Genomic DNA, 27,644 nt, shown 5'->3' on the forward strand with positions numbered 1-27,644 from the left:
ATTTTTGCTTAAGGTTATGACACCATCAGAATCTCATACTAGCCCATGCCTGCTGCAGATCCAGTACTTTTACTTTACTTTTTTGATAGTTAAAGCACAGTAATCTGATTGAGTAAACTTTCGTACTTTTACTTGAGTCAGATTTTAAATGCAGAACTTTTACTTATGGTGCAGTATTATTCTACTGTTGTGCTGGTACTCTTAAGTTAAGGATCTATGTACTACCAAAAGGTTTTATTCAAAATCCTTAAAAAGTAATTCTATTCTGTTTGTATATAAAGTGCAGATACTCACCATGGGTTTCTTGTATTCATTGGGTTTGATGCAGCGAACAAAGAAAGGCTGACAGACGCTCAGAGTCCTCATCAGCAGCTCCAGAGATCTCTTAAACTGACTGCTCAGAGTGGGTGAGCGCTTCCTGGTCTCTGCTCCCTGAACACACACACACACACACACACACACACACACACACACACACACACACACACACACAAAGTCACATGCACACAAAGTGACAAAGTGTAGAAAGTTTCAGGGTCAGAAACAATGAGGACTCTCTTTTCTCTTCCTGAGCTCTGACACTAACCTTTTTCCTCTTTCAGTCTCTAAATATAAAAGTCTTTGTCTGCTGATGTCGCAGGTTCAGAGATAAATGGCAATCAACAGAACAAAAACAGCAACTACTATGTCAAAAGGGTGGACTATTAGTCAATTATCCATGATTGATAAGTCAACTGACTCACCAGCAACTATTTTTAAAGCAAAAATGAAAAGCACTGGCTGATTCCAGCCTCTCAACTGTGAGGATCTGATGCTTTTTCATGATCATATATGATAACAAACTGAATTTGTTTGAGCACTGGAGCATTGGTCAAATAAAACAAATAAACTGGACACATCTCTTAGGCTGAGGGAAATTATTATGGACATTTTACAGACAAAACAGATTATTAATTCAGAAAATAATGATGGCAGATTAAACGATAATGAAATACTGCTAATTTAACATAATTTCACAAGGGAGACATCTTTATAATTACAATCATTGTTAAAATGTATTATTTGCTCAGTCCAAATCAGTGGAAGTATTCAGATCTTTTAATCAAGAAAAATTACTTATACAATGACGTAAAATACATCCATTACAAGTAAAAGCTATGCATTTGAAATCATACTTAAGTAAAAATACAGAGGTTTTATTATCTTAATGTGTAAAATACTAGCTCTGCATTAAAATGTCTCCTGTGACTGATATCTGATCCCTCATCAAGAGATTATTAATACTGATACATCAATCTATATGCAGCATTTTAATATAGTAGCTGCTCAAGGTGAAGCTAGTTTTAACTACTTTACATACAGTTCATTAGTAGGGGTTGTGCCTCACAAAACATTCACCTGATTGTGTGTGAATTATTGAATAATTTCATCTCTTTGGTTCTCAAACTGCTGTTTTAAAGTTTGAAGTTATTACTTTAAAAAGATATTTTTCTTTGGTGGAAACCACAGATATCTGAAACATGAGTCAAGCCAGACTCAAGCCACAACAGCTGCTCCAGTTTAGACATACTTCATAAACTTATCTTATGTTTTTAAGGAAACTTTCTTTTTCTCTTTCACTTTTCCAATTAACTAGGAATTCAATCACTGCATAAATCTACATTTCTATACAGCACGGGCTTAAATAGTAATACATATTTTTTTTTCAACAAGATCTTTGGGATAATACTTAGCTACAAGTTTTCACTTACATGGATCCATGTAAAGCGGCCATGGATTCAATGCATTATGCTGTGGACTACAGGTTAAACCTCGTTTTAAAACTTTTATCTGTTTACAATTCGGAAAATTAAGTAAGCCGAATTCAACGTTAGCAGTTCATGTTTGCTATAGACCATTAAATGTACTGACAACTATTAGTGAATTACTTTCATACCAAAGAAAATAGTTAAACGTGTTAATTCTCAGGTAAGTTCTGGTGTTTTAGGGGAGCGTCTTTTTCCATGATTTTTAAACGAGTTAGGTGTTTGTTTTCGATGGACATCGGAGCTAATCATATAAGTGGAAAGTGAAAGTCACGCCAAATGTCGTCTCTCCTGTCTCATAAGTGTGTTCAGATTTGAGAGACGTCTCCTGTTTTGACACAAACTGCGACAATCTGGCGTTAAGACAGCTAGCCTACCTCAATGTCCACCGTGGACTGAACCTTAACTTGGTTGGAAACCGCCTCATTGTCATAAAAATGACCCGCCCACATCAAATGTTAACCACCCAATTAAAGATAAAGCAAGACAGGAAACCCTCACAATCTAGCGACAGACTCCTGCACCAACCGGTGCATTCGGAGACGGTATCCTGTTTTACTTTGAAAGTTTTCACCGGTATTGTGTGTGTCTTTACACTGGTGCTGCTCACTATTTAGAAAGGTAAATACTGCCCTCCAGTGGTCACAGTAAGAAACTGCAACACTACTATACTATTGGTATACAGTCTACGTACATTTGACTAACGCGTTATTTCTAATCGTTCCTAACGTCAATGTGTACTAAATCACTATTGGTGCAATTACAGTTAATATCATTATTAAGAGTTGTTAATGCAGTTCTGGTGTGGAGACGTAGAATTGCTAACACTTGTTGTCAACGCTTTCATCCATGTACTGCCCTCTAGTGGTCACAAGGAGGACCTACATCAAATTACTTCTCAAGTTAGACACAATAAACAGTAAAACTTTCGCTAATCACTTTCAAAATAAATCTAATTAATCAAATTGAAATAAATTATCAGGTGATTGTTCTTTAAGAGAGACTCAAACTTCACATTCTTCAGTGGAAATGAGATAGATATAATCCTCGTGATGATTATTATTATTACGAAAAATGATTATTGCTATTATGTTGAGCGGTATTAATATGGTTACTTGTACTTACTTGTATATTTAATTTTCAATTCTTCCTGCACCACGTAATGCATTCTACTAAACATCCCTGCAGTTAATATCACCTTTGTTAATGTTTGGTCCCTCGCTGTTCACATACAAGGCGGTGTACAGTAATACTTCCGGTCAGAACTTTCAAAATAAATGGAAGTGTGTAAACTGAAGCAAGCCAAACCTTGTTGAGTGTTGAATGGCCAATATACTGTATGTGTGTGTGTGTGTGTGTGTGTGTGTGTGTGTGTGTGTGTGTGTGTGTGTGTGTGTGTGTGTGTCCAATACCATAGCAACGTCAGCCTGGAAGATCTGTTTGATGAACTTGTTCTTGGAGGAGTGAACCAGCTGGATGATGTCACCGTATAAAGTGTCTCTGTTCTTCTCCAGGAAACCTACAGGATGGACACACACATGCACATAAAATAAAAACACAAACACATACATAAACACTGTGTTACAGCACTGCACAGTGTAGCACAAGTATGCAATAAAGCAGCAAGAGACTGCTGTTTCACTGACTATGTGAAAAAGATTGAAAAAGCAAACTCAATTTAGACCAATGTCAGTTAGGAATAGAAAAACAAGTTGTAGGCATGTAGGTTAGTGATAGTGATGCTTTCTAGTGTGCATGAAGTGACTCTGACCTCTCGTTTCATAGAAAACCACCCCAGCAAAGTGCTGGATGCCAAATTGAGTCTCATAGTTGTTCTTTGGAGGAATGTAGTTTGTGTTAAGTTTGTGCTGAAAGTTCAGCTTGTTCAGCATAGTGGTGTCTGTGCCCTGCAGGAGACACAAAGACAGATAGAAATAGATACATGTATTTGTTTGAAAACTTGTTATAAATCATAAACCTGCGATAAACGATCCACCATCTGTCATCTGAGTGTTCGTACCTTAGGGAACTTGCTCTCCTCATCAATGAGTGAGATGATGTTCATTGGTTTGATGGCGATCATGTCCAGAGCGTCCTGGTTGTCAGTGAACTCGATGTGCTGCCAGTTGATGTGCTCCAGGTTGTACTCCTCCTGCTCCAGTTTGAAGACGTGACGGACGAAGAACTGCTGCAGGTTCTCATTGGCGAAGTTGATGCACAGCTGCTCGAAGCTGCGGGAAGGAGGACGAGAGGTGAAACGAAAACTGATGATGAGAAGACAGTTTCACTCTCAAACAACAGGGTTGAGAGGAGGAAATTTCAGTGCAGGTTCACATACTGAATATTAAAACTGTAAGAGGCAAGAGATACAACAGCTTTATTCAGAGTTGATATATGGTTCCTCAGAACTACAGGAGATGAAAACAATGGAATCCAATCTCATGATAGGAAATGCATGTTAAGAGATGGAAGAAATATAATAGAAAATAGTGTCACAGTGGTGCTGTCACCGCCCTCTCACCTTTCAGCCAATCACAATCACATGTTCCTGAGTCTTAAGCAAAACAAACTGCTACCAGATTTAACCAGTTAACAGCTGCAGCAACAACAAGGTCAAAGTAATTCTCAATCGACCAACTCAAGGCTGCTGCTCTAAATAAACACATTACATTTTATAATGTATAGCAGGCTGTGTGGACCTGTCAGGACTGAGACTGCTGTAGCCAATTTAAAAGAAAAAAAGAAACAGAAATGGGATGGGGAAAGGGTATAATTATTGTATGTGAGCATGCAAGTGTGTGTGTGTGTGTGTGTGTGTGTATGTGTGGTACCTGTTGACAGCGAAGTTCTCAAAACCGAAGATGTCCAGCAGTCCAATGGAGCGTCTAAGAACTTTGGGCTGTGAGGATGGAGGTTTGTAAATGGCCGCATTGATCTTCTCCACAATCCACACAAACAAACGTCCATAAATACCCTGTGCACACACACACACACAAAAGCACCATTGGTTTCATGCTATTTCACTGATTTTCAGTGACAATAATGTGCAAGAAATGCAGCAATGTATCAGCGAAGGAAAGAAGAAGACTGTTAGTTAGAAAGCATGAATGTAAACAAAGATAGATTTAAAATATATAAAATATTGGCTTTGTGAATGAGGAAGGAAATAGGTTTAACACTTTAGTTAGTGTTCACACACTGAGTAACACTCAATGCAAACATAACCACATTTAAGGTTATAAGTGATAACATGTTGAGTTCCTCTGACAGAGGATATCCCCAGGCTTTTAACTAATGAGTGGATTAACAAAGATAAATATAAGACAGTTTAAATGATTTAGTGTTGTACCTTAACGAAGGCGTCCCGTACGTCCAGAGCTTGATCCATGCTGAGCGGGGTGGAGACGGTCTCTCCTCTGGTGATCAGAGTTCGGCTGGTCAGACAGTTCATCAGATCCTTACCGTCCACCTGAACATACAAACACACACACACACAGGAGTTCTTTTTTAGTTCATTCAATTAATCACACTACAATGAAAAATAAAATTTCAGGTTATTCATTCTTATGTTATATAAAACTGCTTTTATCAAAAGGTTTACTGTCAAAATATCTGACCTAAAAGCTTCTGAAAGATTTGATTTGCTCTGTGTGTGTATGTGTGTGTGTGTGTGTGTGTGTATCACCTCCAGCAGTGTAGCAGCAGTAGTGAGGTGAGGGCTGCGGACAACCTCGCAGGCATCCAGGTTGTCGTAGGTTCGAGCTGCAGGGTCAAAGTTAAACAGAGTGTGTAGCATATAGAGAGGATGAAAATGAAAATACAAAAATATTGAGCAAAAGGGGTTTAAAAATTACAATGCCAGTCAAATTTCTCTCTCAGTGTCAGACACACAACTCTGGAGAAACATTACATCACATGTAAAGCAAGAATATAGATTTGGCTTTGGAGGTGTGGGGAGGTCACTATGCAGTAAAAACAAACAAATAACAACAACAGCAAAAACAATTAAATCAACTGAGCAAATCGCAAATCACGCTAAAATCATGTATCGTTTTTCTATTTCTATATTTGTACTCTTGCTTTAGTCTTTCAGTCACAATCTGTATATAAACATTTTTTCAACATATGTGCCTGTTAATAGTTGTATACATGGGAAATGTGTTTAAATGCAGACTGAAGAGGAAATGCCTGCTGTTAGGAGATACTGTTGTTAAATGACTATATAGTGAACCTGTGGTTAAACTTATGCTGTGTTTAATAAAAACATCTGACATTGTGACATTATGTGCTGACTATGACACTTTACCATCATATCTGAGGTTTCCCATGTGTAAAATAGCAGCCAGCAGCTTCGAAATCTCCCAGTTCTCTTTGTCTGTGAACATCAGTACCTGCAGGACAGAGCAAAGGAAATCTGTAAGTCTGTGGACACATAATCACCTTCCAGTTTGTTTGGAATGCATGAGAATCCACTTTTTAAAGTGATATTTAATCAGCTCAAGATTTTAACTAGCTGGTTTAAGTGTCAAAGTAACACAGACCTGTAGTTAATGTCTCTTTGTTTTCCTGTAATCAGTGTGTGCTTTTGATCAGTACCTTCATCGCAGAGCGGATGTTGGAGTACTCTTTCAAGTCGTCTCGGCCATCGCACACTGTACAGTTACCCTGCAGAGAGAGAAAAAACACCATGTAGTTATCAGATATTCAATATCATCACTTTGTCCTTTAATATTTCAGTTAGTGTTGGGTTGAAGGATTAGTGAATAGCAAAAGGAATCCCTACTGGTTGATTATAGAGGATAAAACTTAATAACTGGTCTGAGCAGCTGTTGTTTTACATCCCTGAGGTCAAACTTGTATCATCACCTTTGTTTTGTCAGTTTTTAAAGGTTATTGTGCACTGACTGGGTGACCATTCAATAAGTACAAATTTCAAAGTCAATGACTGACACAGCCGAAGCTGAACACATGAGAGTGAAAGTGAAACATTACTCACGATGGTCAGGTAGGCATAGTCTGTGGCTTTGCTCAGCCCCAGTTTCTTCTTCTCGTCTGCAGTCATGCCCTTCAGCATGCAGTAGAAGATGTGGTAGTTTCTCTCATCGTAGGCCTGCAGAGAGAGGAAAGAGGAAAAAACTAAATGTTGCATAAAACAAAAATGGTAAAATTAAGTAGATGATATTAAAAAAAGAAAGTCACAATATACACATCACAATACCTTAGAGTGGGTAAACAATTTGTGCAAATATTTGTGTGAGAACAAACTGATAATATAAGCATACAGGTGTAAGTATGAACAATAAGAACAATGCACCAATAATATATTAACATCTGAAGTGAAGAGTGTATACAGTATGTGTGCAGTGTAAATACTATACACATAACTACACTGCTATGAAATACAAATTACAGTAGTAGAAAAGTAGAATGACTTTTGATTGTTGTTGTGTTTAGTGGCACTCAATGGACCAAATATCATGATTGCACAATAGATTCTACATTAAAACAGAAATAACTTGAAGTTTTTTTTTTTTTTTTTTTTAACCACTTTGTAAGCTCTTCTGGGATATTCAAATGCCAAACAACAAATTGAAACATTATTTTTCATTCCCTGCTTCAGTTCATCACTGAAAATATCCTAAGGAGTGTAAACGTTGGACAGGTGTTGTCATTTTGTGCCGTACCTGTCGACAGACTCTGGATTTCTCCAGCAGGTATTGCTCTATCTTGGCTCCCTCTATGGCTCCTCTCTTGTTGAAATGGATGTCGATATATTTCCCAAAACGAGATGAATTGTCATTGCGGATTGTTTTAGCATTGCCAAAGGCTGGAAGAGAAACAACAGAAACCTGTCATAATGATGACACATGCATGCATGTGTACTTATGTATATATTTGTATTAATACCAGATAAAGACCTGCCAGAACCAAAGTTTTACATTTTGTGTTTCAGACACAGCTGAGGTTCAGGACTCTCCTCAAGGATTTTATTGATGACTTTTAGTGGAACTGTCCTATATCTTCTCTTTCTTGCAAATGCATACACTGTATGTTTTCATTAGGTTCCATGAGGGAGAACCTAAGATGAGACTGAAACATTAGATGCACATAGTGTGGTGTGACATTGCAGTATTGATTTTCTTTTAGGTGAGGCTTTCACACTGCACTGTATGTATGTAAATGATGCAATGCAGTACAACTATAGCACACTTTGCCATTCTCCATGGAGCGTGGGATGGACAGATAACATACTTTTATCACCATCTCAGACATAAAATGCACCTGTAAATAAACTGTATGCACATACAACCACTAGATGACCAATACATTTTATCATCTTGTCCCTGAGTTAAACCTAAATGGATTTTTTTAAAGGGCAAAGTCAAATCCCTTGTACTTCACAGAGTACAGCCATAAAAAAATGCCATAAAAATGCAAACCATAAAAAATTAATAAATGTGACTTTCACGGCTGTGGCTGACAATGCCACTAACTCTCATGTCATTTCAGACACAGCCATGCCCCTCTGCCCACCTACTGTCCTCCTCCATGCCTGCACACACCTTCTCCCAGGTCGATGTGGTTTCTGTTCTGTGCTGTTATCAGCTGCTCCAACAACAACAATCACATAACAAAAAGTAAAAAAGTAACGAGCCTCAGACTCAGACTGTGTGTGTGTGTGTGTGTGTGTGTGTGTGTGTGTGCTCCTACCCTCTAGTATAGGATTGGCCTCCAGGACCTGCTGTTCGATCCAGGAGTGTTGACCACTAATGGCTGCCAGGAACTGAAGGATCAGTTTGGTGCTCTCTGTCTTTCCTGCTCCAGACTCACCACTATTAAGAGTCACACACACATTTTTATGAGGCCATTGTCTCATAATCAGCCCATGACTTTTGCAGGTACTTGATCGTAAACCAAAGCATTTGACACATTTGTGTGACTTGATGATCGTGCCAGACCAAAAGTTAAGGGATCACAAAAGTGTGGATAAAAGGAAGATCTTTGTCACATATGGGGGATTTGGATTTGAGCCACTTTTGCTTGCAGTCTGAACAGTTTCTTACCTGATGATACAGCACTGGTCACGGTTATTCCTCTGCATGTTGAAGTAACAGTTGTCCGCAATGGCAAAGATGTGGGGCGGCATTTCACCAATCTTCTTGTTGGTATAGAGTCGGATCTGGTCGGCCGTATAGATGGGCAGCAGCTGATAAGGGTTGACGGCCACCAGGATGGAGCCAGTATATGTCTGCATAGAGAGGAGGAGAATGAACAGCTAATTATTTTGGACTGAAGCTGCTGTTAGCCTGAACTTTATGGCTAGTTTGACTGTGTTCATTCCAGTGATATGTAAGACATACTGGACAGCATTGCTCAGATCCCTCAAGCAGAAGTAGTCATACTGCGATGTAAAAATACTCCATTACAAAAAAAGGTCAAACATTCAACCTTATACCTAAGTAAAAGTAGAGAAGTACAATTAACAAAATAAACTTTAAGTAACAAACGTAAAATTGCTCATTAAATTGAATTCCACCATAGTGTCATACAGTTCTCATACACATAAACACATGCATATACACATGCACACTATCTCTTTTTGTTGTTTTCAGCTTGATTAATTCATTCGTTTATTTTGTTGTTTTGACCTGTGGCAACGAGTTGTGATTGGTGGAAGGTAGAGGTGACACAGGTCTCGTAGCTCAGATGTTGAAAGATGACAATGAGAACGTATCAGTGTTCGCCACAGGAGAACAGACGGCCATGTTGAAAACAAATCAACATGCACCCAGGCGCCAATGCTGAACATGGTCATCGCTGACTCTGAGCCAATCAGTCCTATAAAGCCTTTTAACTTATCCTGCAGCAACATGACACCTCCACAGCGTTTAAAAAAAGAGGTCGTTTTCCCTCCATGCCAGTTTAGTTTTGTCTTTGAGTCATGACATACTGTGTTTTCTACAGTGTGCTGTATGTCACACTCAATGGTAGCAGTTTGTGAAGAGCAAAATAAAATTAAACATTCAGTCCATCATAATGTCCATTTAGCTTTAAAATTTTCTTTGTTTGGAGAATCTGTAGAATCAAGTTAATGAGAGGAGAGAACAGTGCCTACATGAAATATTCAAAACATGCAACATGCATACTGTTTAGAGATACTGGTGAATATGACATTTGCATGAATACACATGTGGCTGTTTTTGAGACCATGCAGCTGTTGCATTAAAGATGTGCATTAAATACATGCATTTAGTGTGATATTGTAGGTCAGATTCCTCTCCAGCCATGCTTGAGGTGAAGGTGCTGACTTACCCTGCCACCACAGTTTGTCTTCAGAGGAAACAGGAAGAGGGAGGAGGGAGGACAGTAAGTAAGGAAACAGAGAGAATAACGAAGCAGGACATTGAGACGAAAGCAGAGAAGAAGCCAGCAGCAGAAATCTGAGAATGGATTTGAGTGTTAGTAAAGCTCATTCAAGCCCTGGATAAAAGTTTAAAACGCCTAGTAGTCACTGAGGGGCCAAATAAAAAAAATGTAGTATCAGTGTTGGTGCATTGTTAACTATGAATGGACTAAGGTAAGACATTAATGCTTAGAAACCATTCAACAGTTAGCAATGAAGCCATCTTTATTGGCATCATATCAGTGAAACTGAATTGATTGTCCTTGCCTCATACTGCCATCAAGTTATGACAGAAACGGCAGAATTAGCAGAGTGCACATAAATAAGAAATAAACTCATATCGTTTGGTTAAAAACACATTAAAAGAACATGTTCAATTAAAACCCTCAAATAAAAGATATTGAGATATTATGGTACTTGTAATAACATATATACATTCATTGAGGGGTTTATTAGGAACACTTGTACACCTGCTTACTCATGCAGCTATCCAATCAGCTAATCATGTGGCAGCAGTGTAATTGCATAATATCCTGCAGATACAGGTCAGTATCTGGTTAATGTTTACATCAGAATGGGGAAAAAGGTGATTGTGACATGACTGTTGGTCCTAGGCTGGCTGATTTGAGTGTTTCTGAAACTTCTGAGGATTTTCCTCCCACAACAGTCTCTGGAGTTTTCTCAGAATGGTGTGAAAAAGAAAGAATGTCTAGTGAGTAGCAGCTCTGAAAAGAAAAATCAGACTTGGAGCTGACAGAAAGGCTTCAGTAACTCAGATAACCACTCTTTACAATTGAGGTGTGCAGAGAAGCATCTCAGAATGCACAACACGTTCAACAAGTTAACATGAATGGTAGTGTAGTAGGGGCAGCATGGGATTGTGACAGGGTAGGTACATCAGCAGCAACAACAGTGGAGGAAAGTTTTGAGGATAAGCGAATACACCAAGAGAGAAACATATTTGCCATTGTCACAACATTTTTTCTACGATAATGATGATGATCTCAGAATTCACCAAATGTCCTCACACATAATACATAGACAAGTACGTGAACAATTCCATTCATAATGTAGCTGGTTGTCTATGCAAACATGTGGTTGAAAAGCAAGTATATAAAACAGAAATCTGAGGCTTTAGTGGGTTCACCAACACTGGACAGTTGAAGACTGGAAAAGTGTAACCTAAGGTTTTCACTTGTGATCTATATCTGAGTGAGAAAAACAGAAGATCACACTGCAAGCAGACTGCATTAATAAACAAAAACAAAACAGTAATACTCACATATATGAGTTTTTCTCTGTATCTGATGAGCAGGTTACGGAGAATTCCAGCTTCATTGAGGTCTCCCAGGCGGATCATGTCCTCCACACCATGGATGGAGGTGGGATGCATTGGTTTGATGTTGGTGGCATTCTGGGGGGAGATCCAATGCTCCTGGAGGGGGAGAGGGAGTAAATAACACAACAGTCTCATTATTATAGCATTCAACTGGCATTTATGTTTGAAGACATAATTTCTGGAGTTCTAGTTTGAGGGCAGATAGCGCAGACCCAGTCTGGGTCTGATTCTTGCAATTTTCACTATCTCCACACTAGGAACAAAGCTGGACTGTATTTAAGCCATAATGTCATAACATGTGCAGAAGATTGCTTTGCTTGAATTTGCCACATTACAGGATGAATGCATGCTCTGGAGGTAACTTGTGCTACACTGACAGATAGCCATGATAAGCTCCTGGCTAAAGGCAGTTTTGTTGGATCATAGTTCTAACGAACTGCTTACTGCTGTTGTGAAAATTAATTTGAGTCAGGTACAGGTAAGCTTGGAAACTTTTTAGCTGAGCTTAACTTAATTTTACTGCTCCAGAGAAATATGTATGAATTTAGGATCTCAAATTATTTAGAATCAGTTGCACTGAATAGCACTGTGCCTGAAATCACTCCCCTGTTGACTCATTCACAGCACCCATAATAGACAGCATAACAGATATATTATGCTACAGTGGGGAGTGCAGTGATTTCACTACACATTCATTACATAAAGGGACCTTTAAAAACTGAGTAAGAAAACACACAGTGTTTCAGAACTTACATTTCCCTCATCATCCACCACCTGGATCTGTCCTGAGTCACAGAGTTTGACCACTGCACCGATCGGCACCTCAAACTCCCGACCCGTCTTCAAGTCCAACCAGACATAGTCGCCCTGGAAAGAAGTCAAGAATTAAAACTGCAATTAGGATCAGGATCAGGATCAGAATGATAATTTAGCCAAATCAGCATCAGAAAAAGAATCAGGATTTTAAATCAACAACAAGAGGCACTACCACATGAGAAATCAGAGTCAGAATCAGAGCCAAAACGAACAGTGCCTAGATTACACCATCTAAATGAATGTTATAAAATGATCAGACCCATGATTAGAATCAATGTTTATTTTTTCAAATATCTGAATCATAACCATTTTCACTCTGCACGTAGACCAGGCTTAATACAGTCTAGAGATATGAACCCTTTTAAGTAAGGTCAGACTGTGTGGCAAATTAAGCCTCATATCATATATATTACTATAGATCTTCCTTTACAGTGGGTTGACTTTTACTCAGATTACAAAGCTGTTACATTAAGTCAGCAGGATTAGAAAATCAGTTCTAGCTTTTAAATAGACAGTGCAGTCTGAAAAGGGTGATATAAACCCCAGATGATCTCCTGATCCAGACAGACAGTCCAGCCTGGACTGAGAGATTCTGGCAAGAAAAAACACAAAACATGTTACCAGGAATTTGTCGAGGTGGACAGGGAGGACATCTAACCATCACACAGTTGTTATGTAGGAGAGGAAAGAAGGGTTAGTACAGAGAGGTGTAGACCTTTTGAGTAGCCAACTTTCACCCCATGTGGGCCTGAAAAGTGGCTTCACTCCTGGATGCAGATACCTGTAATCAGTTACAGTTCCAACAGTGACACAGAGTCACCACTAGCCTCAGTTTGAGCCTATCTTATATCACCATGACATTCAAGTCACAGACTGGCAAATAAAAACCAACAACATCTCACCCAAACCTGACAAAGTATGGCTAAAGTTAGTTAGCTGTTTGCATTTGTACTTCACAGCCAGTGCTAATATTCATAGTTGTGCTAAACAAAGGTAAACAGCTAATTGTACCAGTACCTAACAGAAATCGTGTAAGAACAGAGAGATGAGATCATATGTTTTTCTCTTCTGAGGCCCATACCATCATTTTCTTTAATGAATAGTTTGTGCCTCTCAGGAAATTACTGCTTCTGACCATGAACTAGTCTGGCATTCTATACCCTTCTCCTGGAAATTACATTTAAACAACTAAACTGCAAGAACAAATGCATTATGTAGGAAACATAATTGTAGGACATTCAGAGGCATGTTTGTTAAATAATGATGTAGTTACCACAAATGGATACTGTACTGATCAAATATTTTTGGAAAACAATTACACTGCCTGAAATTAGTATCAGCATATTTGCAATTTGCCAAATATATCAATTAACAAAATTCATTTTATTAATATAGAATGTATTCTGGTTGCTATAATGTTTCCTGTAAAATGTATAGGCTGTTGAAATATGATGCAGAAAATCCAGTTTAAATAACAGATCCATGAGTGTGAAGGCTTATCAGATGTCATAACACTGCAGAGTGGTGTGTAATTCTCTGGGACAGGATCTAACTACTCTGACAAGTTATCACAAAGGCAATTTTATCTTGTAGCGCGGTAATGGCGAGGCAGAAATACACCTTTCACTGAAAAAAATTACTAGGAATATGCACCTGCATATACTTCTTTGGTCAGTGCAGCACATTTAAATGAGTAAGACAGCTGTATTTATTTTTTCACACACACAGTTAAAATCTGAATTTGTCACTCTTGTAAAGAGCCAGGCTAGCTGTTTTCCCCTGTTTCCAGTCTTTGTGCTAAGCTAAGCTAACTGGCCTCATATTTAACAGATATGAGACAGATATGAGAATTATATAAATTGTCTCAATAAGCTCTTGGCAAGAAAGCAAATAAGCACAATTCTCTTTAAAGACCATGTCTTTAAAATAGAATCACTTATTTTCTGTAATGTACACGACTGTAGTTAAAGTTAAAGCATTGCCTTTGTGATGTGGATCTTAATAACATCCACCAAGACACACACAGACACGCACACACACAAAGGTACGTTAAAACAGAAAACCACATTTTTGTGATTCAGGTATAATTATTTTAACATACAGTTACGCAATATGAGATGAGACAACATCTCTCTCTGTGTCTTTCTCTTTCTCTCTCCCCCTCACACACACACACACACACACACACTACACTACATTATTACATTAGTACTGAGTGCTCATGGGTCAGACTACACCCATCTTCAAACCGAGCCTTCATTTCAACTACACACCTGGAAAGTTTCATGAATGTATGCTGCAAGTTTGTGATGCTATTGTGATAAGAAAATCTGTCGACAGACAGAAATATAAAAACCTGCCAGAACCACATTGTGCTATAATGACCCACAAACACACAAACAAACACACACAGATTCACAAGGTTACCAGCCTCTCTTTTGTGGCTGGTGATAATTAACATTTGATGCATGAAACACACACGTTACTTACGCAAAACAAATCCCACAGAGTAAAGACATATAATTATGATTCATGAAACTTAAAACACTCACTCACATGCACACACACACACACATACAAGCACACACACAGTTGCAGCGTACCGGCAGCAGTGTGCTGTGTTTCATTACAGTGTTGACGTTGCGTATCAGTGCCCATTTGGCTTGATCCTTCTCATAGAGTTCCACATAATCCCGACGCTTGTACATCTTCACATGCACAGTACAAACTCACACACACTCTGACTGTGATATCTGATGGTGGCAGTCTTCCAGTTCACAGAGAAAAAGTAAGATATCCACAACAGGTAGAAAGGTGTGTAAATTGATCTGGTGATCTGATAATTTCTGATTCCTCTGTATCTTCCACTCCTGTGGAAAATAAATAAAATATCAAACTATCATGACTCAGGTTAAGTCCACAGGGCAACACATAGAGCTGTCATTGAAAACATCAAAATCTTCATCACAGGTGCACCTCCAGAGAGGTGTCAGAGTCACATGTCACCTCTGCTTGTCTTCCAGGGGTTCATCTAAAAAAAGCTGAAATGCCTGAAATGCCCTTTAAGTGATGCCAGAGAAATGATGACAAGAAAAACAGGTCTAATATCAGACATCTTACTGTCCAACAGGGTCACACAAAACAGCATAATGGTTTGTGACTTTCCATCCCATCTCTCTGTGTATTTCTTATCCACTCTAAACTGTCGAGAACATTAAAAAAAAAAAATCAAAAATATCAGATACAATCCAGCCTCCTGCTACCTGTTACTTTCAGCTGCAGTAACATCTTTGAACTATCCTCCTGCTCTCCCTCCCTCTTTCTCTGTCACACTCACACTTTGTCAACCTACAACCTCCCCTGTCGCCCATGGCAACAAGATGTCACTTCCTCCTCAGGTGTGTCCTATGGTGTTGGATTTCTGTATAGATAAATACACTAAAGGCTCATATTGCAATGTGAATTCTGCAGGTTATACAGCATAAACTATGTGTTTACTGACTGAGAAACATTAAGGACAATATAAGTGTACTGGTGATGAAAATGGTAACACTTTACAAGACAGTACACAAAATGTGAGTAGTTACTAAGGGACAAATCAGGAACGACCTGATATTTAATAAATTCTTAATGAGGACTATATGGTAGATAATGATGAGTTACTGGAGAACATACTGGGAGTTACAATATTAATAAATCATTAGGTAACAATTAGTTCACCTCTATCTGTGAAAGACCACACTCCTGATTAGATTTAACCCAGAAAGAGTATTATCATCATCATCATCATCATAGTTTAATATGATCATAAATACAAAAATGATAAAATATGCAGTCATAAAATAAGATATTATTAAAAACAAAACAATCTAATAACAGTAGATGTCTAGATCCTTGTGTTCCTAAAGGGTTCATCCTCTGAGGGACCAACATGATCCATAAGAGAGTTTTCTGAACCGATGCCCCTATTGGCAGGACACCATTAATAAGGTGCTCAAGATGATCTACAGAGGGAGAGGATGCTGCTGCAGAGGATGAAATGAGCTACAAACCTTTCCTCAAGTGCAAACATGTCAACATTTTCACTTATCCTGTGAAATATCTCAACATCTACTTGATGGATTGGAATAAAATTTCACCAATATTCATGGTTCCCACATGATATGTCTTACTGACTTTGTTAATTCTGACTTTTCCAAATTGACAACAGAGGGTTTAACACATTTATGATCCCAGAGGATGAACTGTAATAACTTTGATTCCCTGAACTTAATATTTTGGCTTATGACAAAATACCTGATGCTATTTCCATCATCCTCAACTGTACTTTGTACTTAGTGCTAATTAGCAAATGTTAGCATGCTAACAAGCTAAACGAACATGAGAACATGGTAAACATTTTTTCCTGCCAAACATCAGCATGCTACTGTTAGCATTAACATTGTAAAAATGTTAGCATGCTGCTGTTAGCATTTAGCTCAAGTACAGTTCCTTTCCTCCCCCCTCTCCTACTCTATAAGAGGAGAGAAAAATGGGAAGAGCACTAGCTGTTTGTGTAGTATGAGATGTGACCTGATGACTCTAGGTTGTATGTGCGTGTGTGTGATGGTTGTTTGAGTGTGTGTCACATACTGTATATGTCAGTTTAATTAGGTAAATACTCTGTCTGGCAAACTGAGCCACCTGAACATTACACCACCAAGCACCTGTCACACACACACACACACACACACACACAAACAGAGCCTGTTACAGAGTGAATAGCAGCGAGCAGGGCCAATGGCAAACTATCAGAAACCATATGTTGAATTATTTAGCTCAGAGGATCTGTTTGGTGTCTGTCTTTTTATCTCCTCTTGTATTTCTTTTTCTGTGCCCCTTTCTTTCTTTTCCTTCATCTCTTCCTCTCTCCCATCATCCATACATCTTTACTTTTCGTTGCTCTCATCTCTTAGGAGACAGGAGTCTCTCACAGTACATGTACCATGTGCAGATGGATATAATCTAGGTGATATTGATACGCAACTAGAGGTAAATCTAAGGAACTACAAAGAAAACTAAAATATACTGTATTTGCTATACAATGAATAAAAGTTAGTGAAACAATGAAATCTTGTGTGAGGTAAAAAGACAGAGCAGGATGGAGTATTTCATGATCTGTAGAGGGTTAAACATAACAGACACTTGCCATTCCTGTAAGCTAGGAAGACAAGCAAACCAGCCAGCCACCACAAACAGTTCAAGGAATAATGCCGCTGCTGTTGGCTAATGGATAAGTCTGGTGACATTCTGAAGACCAAAACCAACAATGACTACTAACACATAATGTCTGTATGTCCAAATATATCTTAAATGTATTAAGAGCTGCGCACATTGCTAACTGCCTGACCTGATTTTTTTTCCAACAATCATTTAGCTGTGGGTGTCTTTATACAACATTCTCCCATCACAACCATCAGTCTCACATGGCCAGAGAGTTGTTATAACACAGTGTTTCACAGCCTTTAGAGGCTTTTTACAGAGGTCATTTAAAGATCGATGAAGCCCCCAGGTCAACTAACCAGACACCGAGACAAATAAAGCCAGCCATGGGGTAATTCATGACCCACTAATTGTCTGAGAATCCAGTGGAGTGGTTAATTTTCAGCACCCAGGCAGTAGGTGTGTAATACACAAAACTCTTCTGTTCATCTACTCACTTGCATTGTGTAGCTTTTTCTTAACTGATTGTGTAACCAGAGTGCAACCACGGACTGGTAGTTTTCAGCTAGCTTTGTGAGAGGTCAGCAGATATTGAAGAAGTCATCGTGCATAAAAGGTTACATGTTTTCCACGAAAAGGCCGCCAGGTCAGTTTTACTATTCATTATATGACTGGGACAGGACAGGGAAAAAAGTCAATGGGAACATGACTGTAGTTTCTTTGTTGTCTTTTTATTCTCTCCTGTCTGTTTTGGTGGTTGCTGTTTGGTTGCAATGCAGAGTAAAGGACAACGGTCTGTGTATCACACTGACAGAATTTAAGGCATTTAAGGTATTTTTGTCAGAGTGGGATGGCACAAGAGAGAAAATTCACCCCCATGTCACTCTGTAGTGAAAACCAGTGCTTTACCAACCAGGTTCAATTTAGAGTCAAGCAGCATCCAAGCCTTTCAAATAAATAATAAAGAGTACTTGTAACTTACTTTTAACGTTTAAAAAGCTTATCTTATGCCTATCTAAATACACAGGACAGATTCAGGGAAAAAGTCTTACACCATGGCTACTACTCTAAGCTAACACAGACAAACACGACAAGCCACAGTGTTGGTGTGGTGCTAGCAGTGATGTAATGTCCATGCTGCCTGTGGGGGATGGGTGTGTGTTCTCATCATCTCTCTCTTCAGGTAAATAATTCAGGCCAGACATGAGCCAGGTATTCACTTACGGCTGCTTGTGTGGAAAGGTAACAAACCACACAAGACGACAAACAGAAAAGAGTGTTGGGGCACTTCCATGGGTTAAAATGCTGAGCCACAACATCACCAGTTTGAATCCAACTGGGACCATTAGTTACATGTCTTCTCCATCTCTCTAATTCCCTGTCATCTGTCCATCATCACTGTATAATAAAGGCATAGGATATTAATTGTCCCTTCGTGAATTCACTCTGTTTTTGGTCTCTACCCACTCTGGGTACATGTTTCATGATGTTCATCAGCAAGTGGATAACTGCAGTTTTGAGCTTTTATGTATCATCATTGTAAAAAATATTAAAGCTGCTTCAAAGGTACATTTTGCAGGCACAAAATATGATCATTTTGCTATGACAGGATTTTGCATAAGTTATTTTTTTACAGTATCATTCTTCTGGAGCAAGATTGCTCATGTTAGACTATTTTTCAGGACTTTGCAGTATCTTGTTACCCGCAATGTGTAAAAGGTTTACTACAAGTAATACAAGCTCCCTCCAGGGTCTGTAAGTGAGCACTGCAGACCACAGCTCACCACAGCAGACTGCACAGTATCTGTCTGCAGGTATGAGGTCTTCTTCAGGGATGGGTGTGCCCTCTGCTGGTGTTTATGAAACTTTCACTCACCGGTTAGAAAACAGTGTGCTGCAGATACACTTTTTTAAGTAATGTGTTTCCCAATATTTTGTTCCTGTAAGAATGACAAAGCCTCTGAAGGAACATTTTAAAAAACTGAAACTGAGACTAATCCAATTACATTCAGAGGCAGGGTGGCAGAAGATTGCTAAGAGGCCATATGATTTACAAAGGTACTACCAGCTCACCTCATTTGCATTTAGATAGATCACTTAGACAAGTCAAAGGTCAGAGGGTGAGATATGGTGACAAGCTAATTGTGCTGGTATTTCTGAATCACTGAATAAACTCCTCCATAAAAACACAGACAGACCAGCTTTTCTTTCTACTTCAATGAACAATTAGCATTAACATTTTGTCTCTAGTCTGCCTCCAGAAAAGAAGAGCAGACACAGCAAGTGTACTGAGATAGTATCTTTATAAAATGAAAATGATATTCTGAAACAGTCTGTGGTGAAAGAAGTATCCTGATCCTTTACTCAAATAATAGTGCTAATACTCCAGTATAACAAAAAATAATTACAAGTCCAGATTTCAAACACTAACACTGAAGTATTATTGGCAAAACGTACTTACAGTATTAACAGTAAAAGTATTCATGCTGCAGAATGACCTATTTCAGAGTGGTTTATTTGAGTTGTATATTATTGTATTGGAAAATTACTACAAGTAAAATAGATATGTAAAGTTTTGATTAATGTGTGAGTTTTGTCTGATTTAATACAGAACAGTTCATTTCACTGAAATTCAGTTTGATTATTTCATATGTGGTTAAACATTTGCTATATAATGACATATATTAGCAGTGAATTCTCTTACAGTGATTTCAGCCATATCACCATGCCCTACTGATGCCACTATTGTTAACTCTTTGTATATTGCTGTGTAGTTTAGAGAGATCTTTGTCTGGCATTGTCAAATAAAAATGATTTGAAAATGCCTGACGAAGATTTCTTGTAGATTGAACGTTGCCTAATTAGAATTGCTGAGAGCTAGTCCCCTAACCATAACAAAGAAGTAATTTTGCCCAAACCACAATGATTCTCTAACATTAACACACTGCCTGAACTGTGTCCCAGTTCTATGCACAGTGGGTTTTTACAGCTTTCTTGTTGGACATAGCTGCAGGCAAACACCACACTGATGGGAGCTGTAAGAGTGAATTAAAACAGTAAAGTTATTCACCAGGAAGCCAATGAACTGAAAGTTCACTATAAATTTGTAACAACCATAATGACCCTGTCCTGTGATTGTCCAATAAGTGAGAGCTGCTGAATAAACGAATGAATGCCAGTTCTCCATCACAATGGAATTCAGCATGTCACTGAAGATAGCAGAGACAAAAAACACAACAGAAAAACAACAAACAGACTGGCTTTCAGTAACTTTCAGAATGGGAACGCTTTGTGAGAATATAAAAATGGTTTCTAAACAAATTAAAATTACAGCCTGTATCACTGCTTCGCACAACATTTACAGTAGATATGCAGAAAAAACAATTACAGGATCATGTAGCATCTTCTGAAAGTATCTTGTGGCTTGTTAAGAAGTCGCTGACATTTCTGATATTTCGTTTTTTACCTCGTGTAGTTTTTTGTTGTGCAGTGTTGAATAATAAATAGACTAATTTATTAAAAACTGAAAAATCAAACTAGCATAAAAATCCTGCAAAATATTCACATAAATGCAATGTAATGTAAAGGCCCCTTAAAGACAGGATAAGGTAAAATGATTATTAATTCATAAATCTTTTTGATAGTGTTTATGAATGTATCATTTAAATTATTTGTTTGTATTAGCTTTTTGAAATTAATACATCTGTTAGGATTGAATACTAAAAGAGTATGATTATTCTGTTAGAACACCTCACAATTGCTGTGGGGCCTGAAAGCCAAACTTGTTTGAATGCTACAAAGTGAGCATTTGCATGTGACAGTATCTTGCTATGGCAGCACTATCAGCCTCACTTTCAAAACCAGAAGGTGAAACAAATTGCAGGTCTTCTGAAAGAAAACTGAACTGTCTCATTAGCTTTGTTCAATGCAACCTGAGTTTTAGCTACATTGCTTTCAATTCAACAACTCAAAAAAAAAAAAAAAAAAAAAAGCAAACTACCACTTCAGGAGTCTGATTTAAACTTATGTAAACCAATTTTGAGCCCTGAGCCAAGTTCTCCTGACGGATCACATTTTCACCTTCCTGCGACCAGAGCCCTTCAGGCCACTTTGTTTTCCTTTTGCAACAAAGCAAACCAGGCTAACAACCTCTGAGATCAGGAAAGAGCTCAGAGTTCACTGGAGCATAACACATGACTGAACAAAAACAACACAATAGCCACCAAAGAAATCACCAACATGCAATCACTGACATACAGACAGTTATGCACTTGTTAGCACATAAGCCAGGTAGAAACACTTAACCATTATTACTGATGCAACAGCATGCCAAGCAAGAGTCCTTATAGGGAAATACATATCTGTTTTAGCAAATACACTGTAGGAGCAAGGAACTACCTTTTCTCTTATGGTTAAGGAAAAGGAAAAATCACCACTGTGATGCCATGAAATCATGGCCTCCAGTGTGTGTAGGTTTCAAACCTAAGATCACACAACACCACACTGATGCAGCAAAGTTTCACATTATAAATACTAGACATGTAGAAAACATACGTCTAGTCCTATGGTACATGGTGGTTTGTTAGGTGTTTGTTATCATCATTTTTTAATCAATTTTTAATCAAAGCACAAACTTCCTCTCCCACCCCAAACAAAGCAAAAACCCAAACAGTGTTTAGGACATGATGAACTAACTTAACTAACTTGAGTAACTTAAGAGTCACAAACTACATTAGTAATGGGTCAACTCAGAGTCTAAATTAACCTGTGTGCTGATACTCACTACATAAAATCTGTTAAATTCAGCATCAGTGTTCAGTAGCATATTGTCTTCCTGACTGAATGCTGAGTTTACCTTAATGAGGGTGGTGTATCTGTAGCTGAGACGGCGTACATTCGCGTCCCAGCCCTCCACCGACCAATCAGAGCCCTTCCTGTTCATTTTTGTCGTCATGGTTAAAATGTGTAGTTAAGATCTGCACACCACGCTGAGTGTGAACAGAAAAAAAAAAAAAAAAAATCATGAATGCTTCCTCCTTGTTTCGATATGTCGACTAAGCATAGCTGTTGTTAATGTAAAAAAAAAAAAATCTGTAAATTTAATCATTAATCATTTTCCCTTCCAAGTCATCTTTCAGCTTTCCTCCACAATGAAAACAAAAAATATTCAGCTGTTCAATAGAAATCAGATATTATCCACAATGCTTCTTCTTTCTTCTTCCCTTTAAAAAAAATAAATAAATAAATAAAGTCCTGTGTTATCCAGGAGCAGTGGAGATTTAACTCACACACACCTCCTGTCCAGTACACTCTGTCACTCTGTGCAGTTTAGATGGAGGTCAGATACACAGCAGAGAGGGGGTGAGGGCTGATCTGTGTGTGTGTGTGTTTGCGTGAGTGTGTGCTCGCATGTGTTTTATTGGCTCGACCCATTTGGGCCTCCACAGTGGGGGGATGCTGTCAGAGTTGATTAGTTGATCAGAAAGGCTGAAAAGTTCAGCAACGCATTAACTGAATATCAGAAAGACCAACACTGAGGCCGATGCCTGCTTGCATGCACACGTGTGCGCGCGCGCGCACACACACACACACACGTATGGTACAAATTCATCCAGCATGTTGTCTGATTTCTTTGTGTGTGTATATGTGTGTGTTTGACTACAATGATTCAGTGGTAACAGTGCAGCATAATGAGTAACTAAACCTTAATGAGTGTTGTTGAACTTTTACTGAAACAAGTTGCAGGCGTACACTCACACACACAGACACACACACACACACACACACACACACACACACACACACACACACACACACACAGGCAAACTTGAAAAAAATGCATAAGTTCAACTTTCATTCTAGTGTCAGGTGGGTCTCTCTCTCTCTCTCTCTCTCTCTCTCTCTCTCTCTCTCTGTGTGTGTGTGTGTGTGTGTGTGTGTGTGTGTTTGTGTGTGTTTACCTGCTGTAGAATGACCATGGTTCTGGTTTCTGTCCTTAAGACTGGACATCGGCAGTCACCTATAGACCCTGAGAAAGACACAGAGAATGACAAGAACATGTATTTATCAAAATAATAATTTACTATCTATTCCTACAGTCCATCAGGGTGTTATATCTATATTTACACAGCAGCACAGTACTGTAGCATAAGCTAAACTTGTAATGCATACATCAACAACAGGCAAAATGTACTTTTGTTATTGTTGCTCTGTGTGTAGATTAGCCCCAGTGGTGACTACTGGGAGCAATACACACACACACATACACAGAGAGAGAGAGAGAGAGCAAGAGAGAGAGAGAGAGAGAGAGAGAGAGAGAGAGAGAGGTGCTGTTTTACCAGTAAACATCAAAGTATCAGCAGACACATGAAAACAGTGCTTGTTAAAATTCATTTGGGTCAGTAAGATAACAGAGCAGTGTCTGCTAATAGGATCCATAGGATCCATATAAATAGGTAACACACACACACAGTCACATTTTCATCACTTCAGAGGACACTGCACAGACTTTCACTTTCATTTCTTACTCTAGCCATAACCACCACTTGAGGGAAAACCTTACAACTAGAATATTAATATAACAACACTATGAGACTATGAGAAAAGTAAGGAGATCACAAAACCAACCGTTCATTCTCTGGGATCCATGAATGTCTGTGCAAAATGTCAGAGCAATCCATCCAACAGTTGTCAAGATTTTTCAGGTAGCACCAACAATTATAGCTGCTTTTATAGAGAAAAACCTCCTGTCTAATTTCCTCTCTTGCTGCTTTACATTTAATGATCGGGACCAAGTAAGAGACATTTGTTGGTCAAATTGATCAGACTCACATGTGACCTGTGACTGATTGTATCATGTGACCCTGGACTTGACAACCCTACCTCTTTTTGTTGTAGTATAAACTGAAGAGAGAGAGAGAGAGAGAGAGAGAGAGAGAGAGAGAAGTTATGTGCCCTTGCATGTGTTATTCATTGAGGACAGATTTAGATGTGCATATAAGCCACACTAATTGCAGCTGTGTGTGTGTGTGTGTGTGTGTGCGTGTCTGTGTGTGTGTGTAAGTGTATTAGTCCTAGTAAATTATTCAGCCTCCCTTGATGAAGGTTTAGTTTGATCCTTTGACTTTTTGACACCTGGCAGCTGTGACTCCTGAACCTCATTAGACACTTTGTTCAGGCTTCTTTTTGAAAAGCGAGTCAGCGAGTTACACCTGAAGTGCAAGAGGGCTTAAAGTTAAAGACCTCCCTTAGAACCCCTCTCTGTACTATCACATTTCATCTGTGGTCTCTTGCTTGTCTGATGTAATTTTGCAAGGAAATTATGTAAATGAACTTTTTAAAAGGGAGTTTAGCTGCTGTCTTATTTATGAGAGGAAACATGTGTCGCACTAGTTTAAAAGGAATGATGAGGTGGTGGTATCAAGAATAAGTATGTGTTGTACTTGCACCACCAGCTATACTTCAACCTTTTGCAACTGCTTTTATGTTTCTTGTTGTGAGTTAAATGAGAAAATTGATACCACTCTTATGTCTCTGCAGTAAATAGGAAGGGACTGCCTGTACCTGGCTAACTTAGCTTAGCACAAAGGCTGGAAACGCTATCCTGGCTCTGTCCAGAGGGAGTAGAATCTGCTGGCCAGCACCTCTGAAGCTCAATAAGTGACATTTTGTATATTGTTTATTTTAATCTGACCAAAAATTCAGAGACACTCTGGACACAGCTGTTACTGACGGTTAATGTTGTTGTTGTTTTTTTAGTGTGGCGATAATTGTTTAAAACTCACTATTTTCTGATTCTATTGTCACCGAGGTCCTCTAACCTTAACAAATTAGTAAACACTTCTATATTTTGTTCTTTAATTTAATTATTTTTTTACTGGGAGTTATGCTGTTGCTCTTCTTGGTGTATTGTCATAAATCTGTGTGTGTGTGGTCCCCTTTGCAGCACAACACAGGAATAGACCCACTACACCAGCTGGATAAGACAGCATACAGTTGTATAAATATTACCCAAGTAGAAAAAAGGTAATTTTATTCAAAGAATGGTCGCTCTAGAAAGAAGCTATTGGCATTTAATTCTCTGGGACCGATACCAAAATCTTTCCTTGATGTTTTGACTGATGAAAATTCTTTGTCTTTCTCATCACAAATCACAAACATAAGTTACTGTGAGTTCAATCAATGATTGCAGTCAACAGCCCTCAAGAATGTGAGAAACCTATATACATGCAAATTAAACACACTAAATTATTTACTCTCACATTATCCAGCTTAATTTAGATCATTTGACGTTTGACACCGGGCAGCAGTGACAGCTGCCTTTCAGAGGGAGAACGCTCTGTAGGCAAAACTCAAACCAGCTACACACCTTCTATTTAAACTATTGCCACCTTTAACAACAAATATAACAAGAAAAAAAAGGTCACTATTTGATCCTGTTTCTAGTTTCATAACTAATTTGTTTCATAATTAACTTGTCACTGAATGGAAAAAATATCTATTAATCATACTCATATATTAATCATTCAGTTGCTTCTGGAAGAGCTCTGGTCTTTTTGGGGAGAGTTAATTCAAACACTGTTTCAGAACATAAAGGGATATTTAGGGGTGACAAGCAGTAACCTTAGAGAGGACCTATAATGCTCCATGTGAGCAAAAGTCACCAGCTTCAGACTGCTCTGAACGGAGCAGAGTGGAACAGAGCAAGCTCACTGGGAGCTGAACCAGCATGTTTCAGACAGGCTGAACTGAGAAAAAAAAATATAGCTCTGTATTTTTGAGGACTATGGCTACATACTGACAATCTCCAACAGACACACACAGAGCCTCTTGCAACCCCAGGTATAACACAGTTTCCCACACCGTGATTCTCTCAGAGGGTTGTAAATGTACTTCTAGTGAGTCCCTGTCTTTCCTGCAGAGACACAGTCAGAGGGCAGCTTCTCGTGGCTGTTAGCTGACTACCAGCTCTATGTCTGTGTCCCCTCTACACGGAGCAGTGGTCAGTCAGCCTCCCTGCCTCCCTCCCCATGTAGCAATGAGGCCTCCTGCAGCCGTTGCTCCCTCACTCATCTGCTTCTCTCATTTTGTATCTCTCACTGACAGACCTTTGCTGACTCTGAAGAAGGAAATGTCTATAATAAAAAAAAATCTAATAATAAAAACAAATAGAATTACCATCACATTTATACATATACACATACAATGTGAACAGAAGAAATTAAATGTAAGCACCCTCCCTCTCTCCTTCTCTCTTTCTTTCACACACACACACACACACACACACATTCACTCACTCCCTATCAATATTTCAGCATCTAATTTCCACAGCAGAGGTCTGGGACAAAGTGTGCAGCCATGGCCTCTGTGTGTGTGTGTGTGTGTGTGTGTGTGTGTGTGTGTGTGTGTGTGTGTGTTGTCTAAACATATCAGATTTTATGCCTGTAGATTAAGACACATTAGCTAAAGTTGAGCAACACTGTGAAAAATAAAACATCTTGTAACATAGACAGAATATTTAGAGAAAAAGAAATTAAAATGGAAGGATGAAAGGAAGGATGAAAACAGAAAGAGGAAGGGTCAAAAGCAAGAATAGAGGAAGAGGAAGAAGGATATGAGGAAATGAAAAGGCAGGAATTAAGGAAGGAGAGGGAAAAAATAGCAGAGAGGTACGTAAGTAAGGAGAGAGGGTAAAAGGAAAGAAAGGGAAAAACAGGGAGAGGGAAAAGAGGAATAATTGAGAAAAAAGAAAAGCAAGACAGGTGCTGTTATTGAGACACAAGGAGGAAGATAAAAAGACAGATAAACATTAAATGTATGTTGTAATCTTCTCTATCTGTTCCTTTTCTTTCGCTGTGCCAGATAATCTGACTCCGTCTGAAATTCCATCAACCAGATGACAGACTGATCACAGCTGAGAGAGACGCAGAGAGATTCTGAATCCAAGTCTTACTTTAGTTGTCAGCACCTACAAATGATCCAAGTCACTCAATTTCCAGTCCAGCAGCTACATGCACACACCACTTGGTCTGTACAATATCAGCAAATAATTAACAATTCTGTTTTTAAGTGTTTTATG

General features: G+C 38.7%; 1 protein-coding gene across 1 annotated transcript in view; it reads right to left on the bottom strand.

Moving 5' to 3' along the window:
- Nucleotides 1-15,072, bottom strand: part of myo7aa (myosin VIIAa) — a 41,270-nt gene extending 26,198 nt beyond the window's left edge. The window contains exons 1-16 of the mRNA XM_051078954.1: nt 14,968-15,072; nt 12,302-12,415; nt 11,492-11,644; nt 8,870-9,054; nt 8,517-8,638; nt 7,490-7,632; nt 6,802-6,915; nt 6,402-6,470; nt 6,112-6,196; nt 5,491-5,567; nt 5,155-5,274; nt 4,637-4,779; nt 3,826-4,036; nt 3,577-3,712; nt 3,218-3,324; nt 295-432 (exon numbers count right to left, since the gene is read on the bottom strand). Of these exons, the coding sequence (XP_050934911.1) occupies nt 295-432; nt 3,218-3,324; nt 3,577-3,712; nt 3,826-4,036; nt 4,637-4,779; nt 5,155-5,274; nt 5,491-5,567; nt 6,112-6,196; nt 6,402-6,470; nt 6,802-6,915; nt 7,490-7,632; nt 8,517-8,638; nt 8,870-9,054; nt 11,492-11,644; nt 12,302-12,415; nt 14,968-15,072 (2,022 nt within the window). The remainder of the gene's footprint in view (nt 1-294; nt 433-3,217; nt 3,325-3,576; nt 3,713-3,825; nt 4,037-4,636; nt 4,780-5,154; nt 5,275-5,490; nt 5,568-6,111; nt 6,197-6,401; nt 6,471-6,801; nt 6,916-7,489; nt 7,633-8,516; nt 8,639-8,869; nt 9,055-11,491; nt 11,645-12,301; nt 12,416-14,967) is intronic.
- Between the last annotated feature and the right edge of the window lie 12,572 nt (nt 15,073-27,644).

The sequence above is a fragment of the Lates calcarifer genome, linkage group LG21 (genome assembly GCF_001640805.2).
Source record: "Lates calcarifer isolate ASB-BC8 linkage group LG21, TLL_Latcal_v3, whole genome shotgun sequence".
Classification (NCBI taxonomy): Eukaryota; Metazoa; Chordata; class Actinopteri; family Centropomidae; genus Lates; species Lates calcarifer.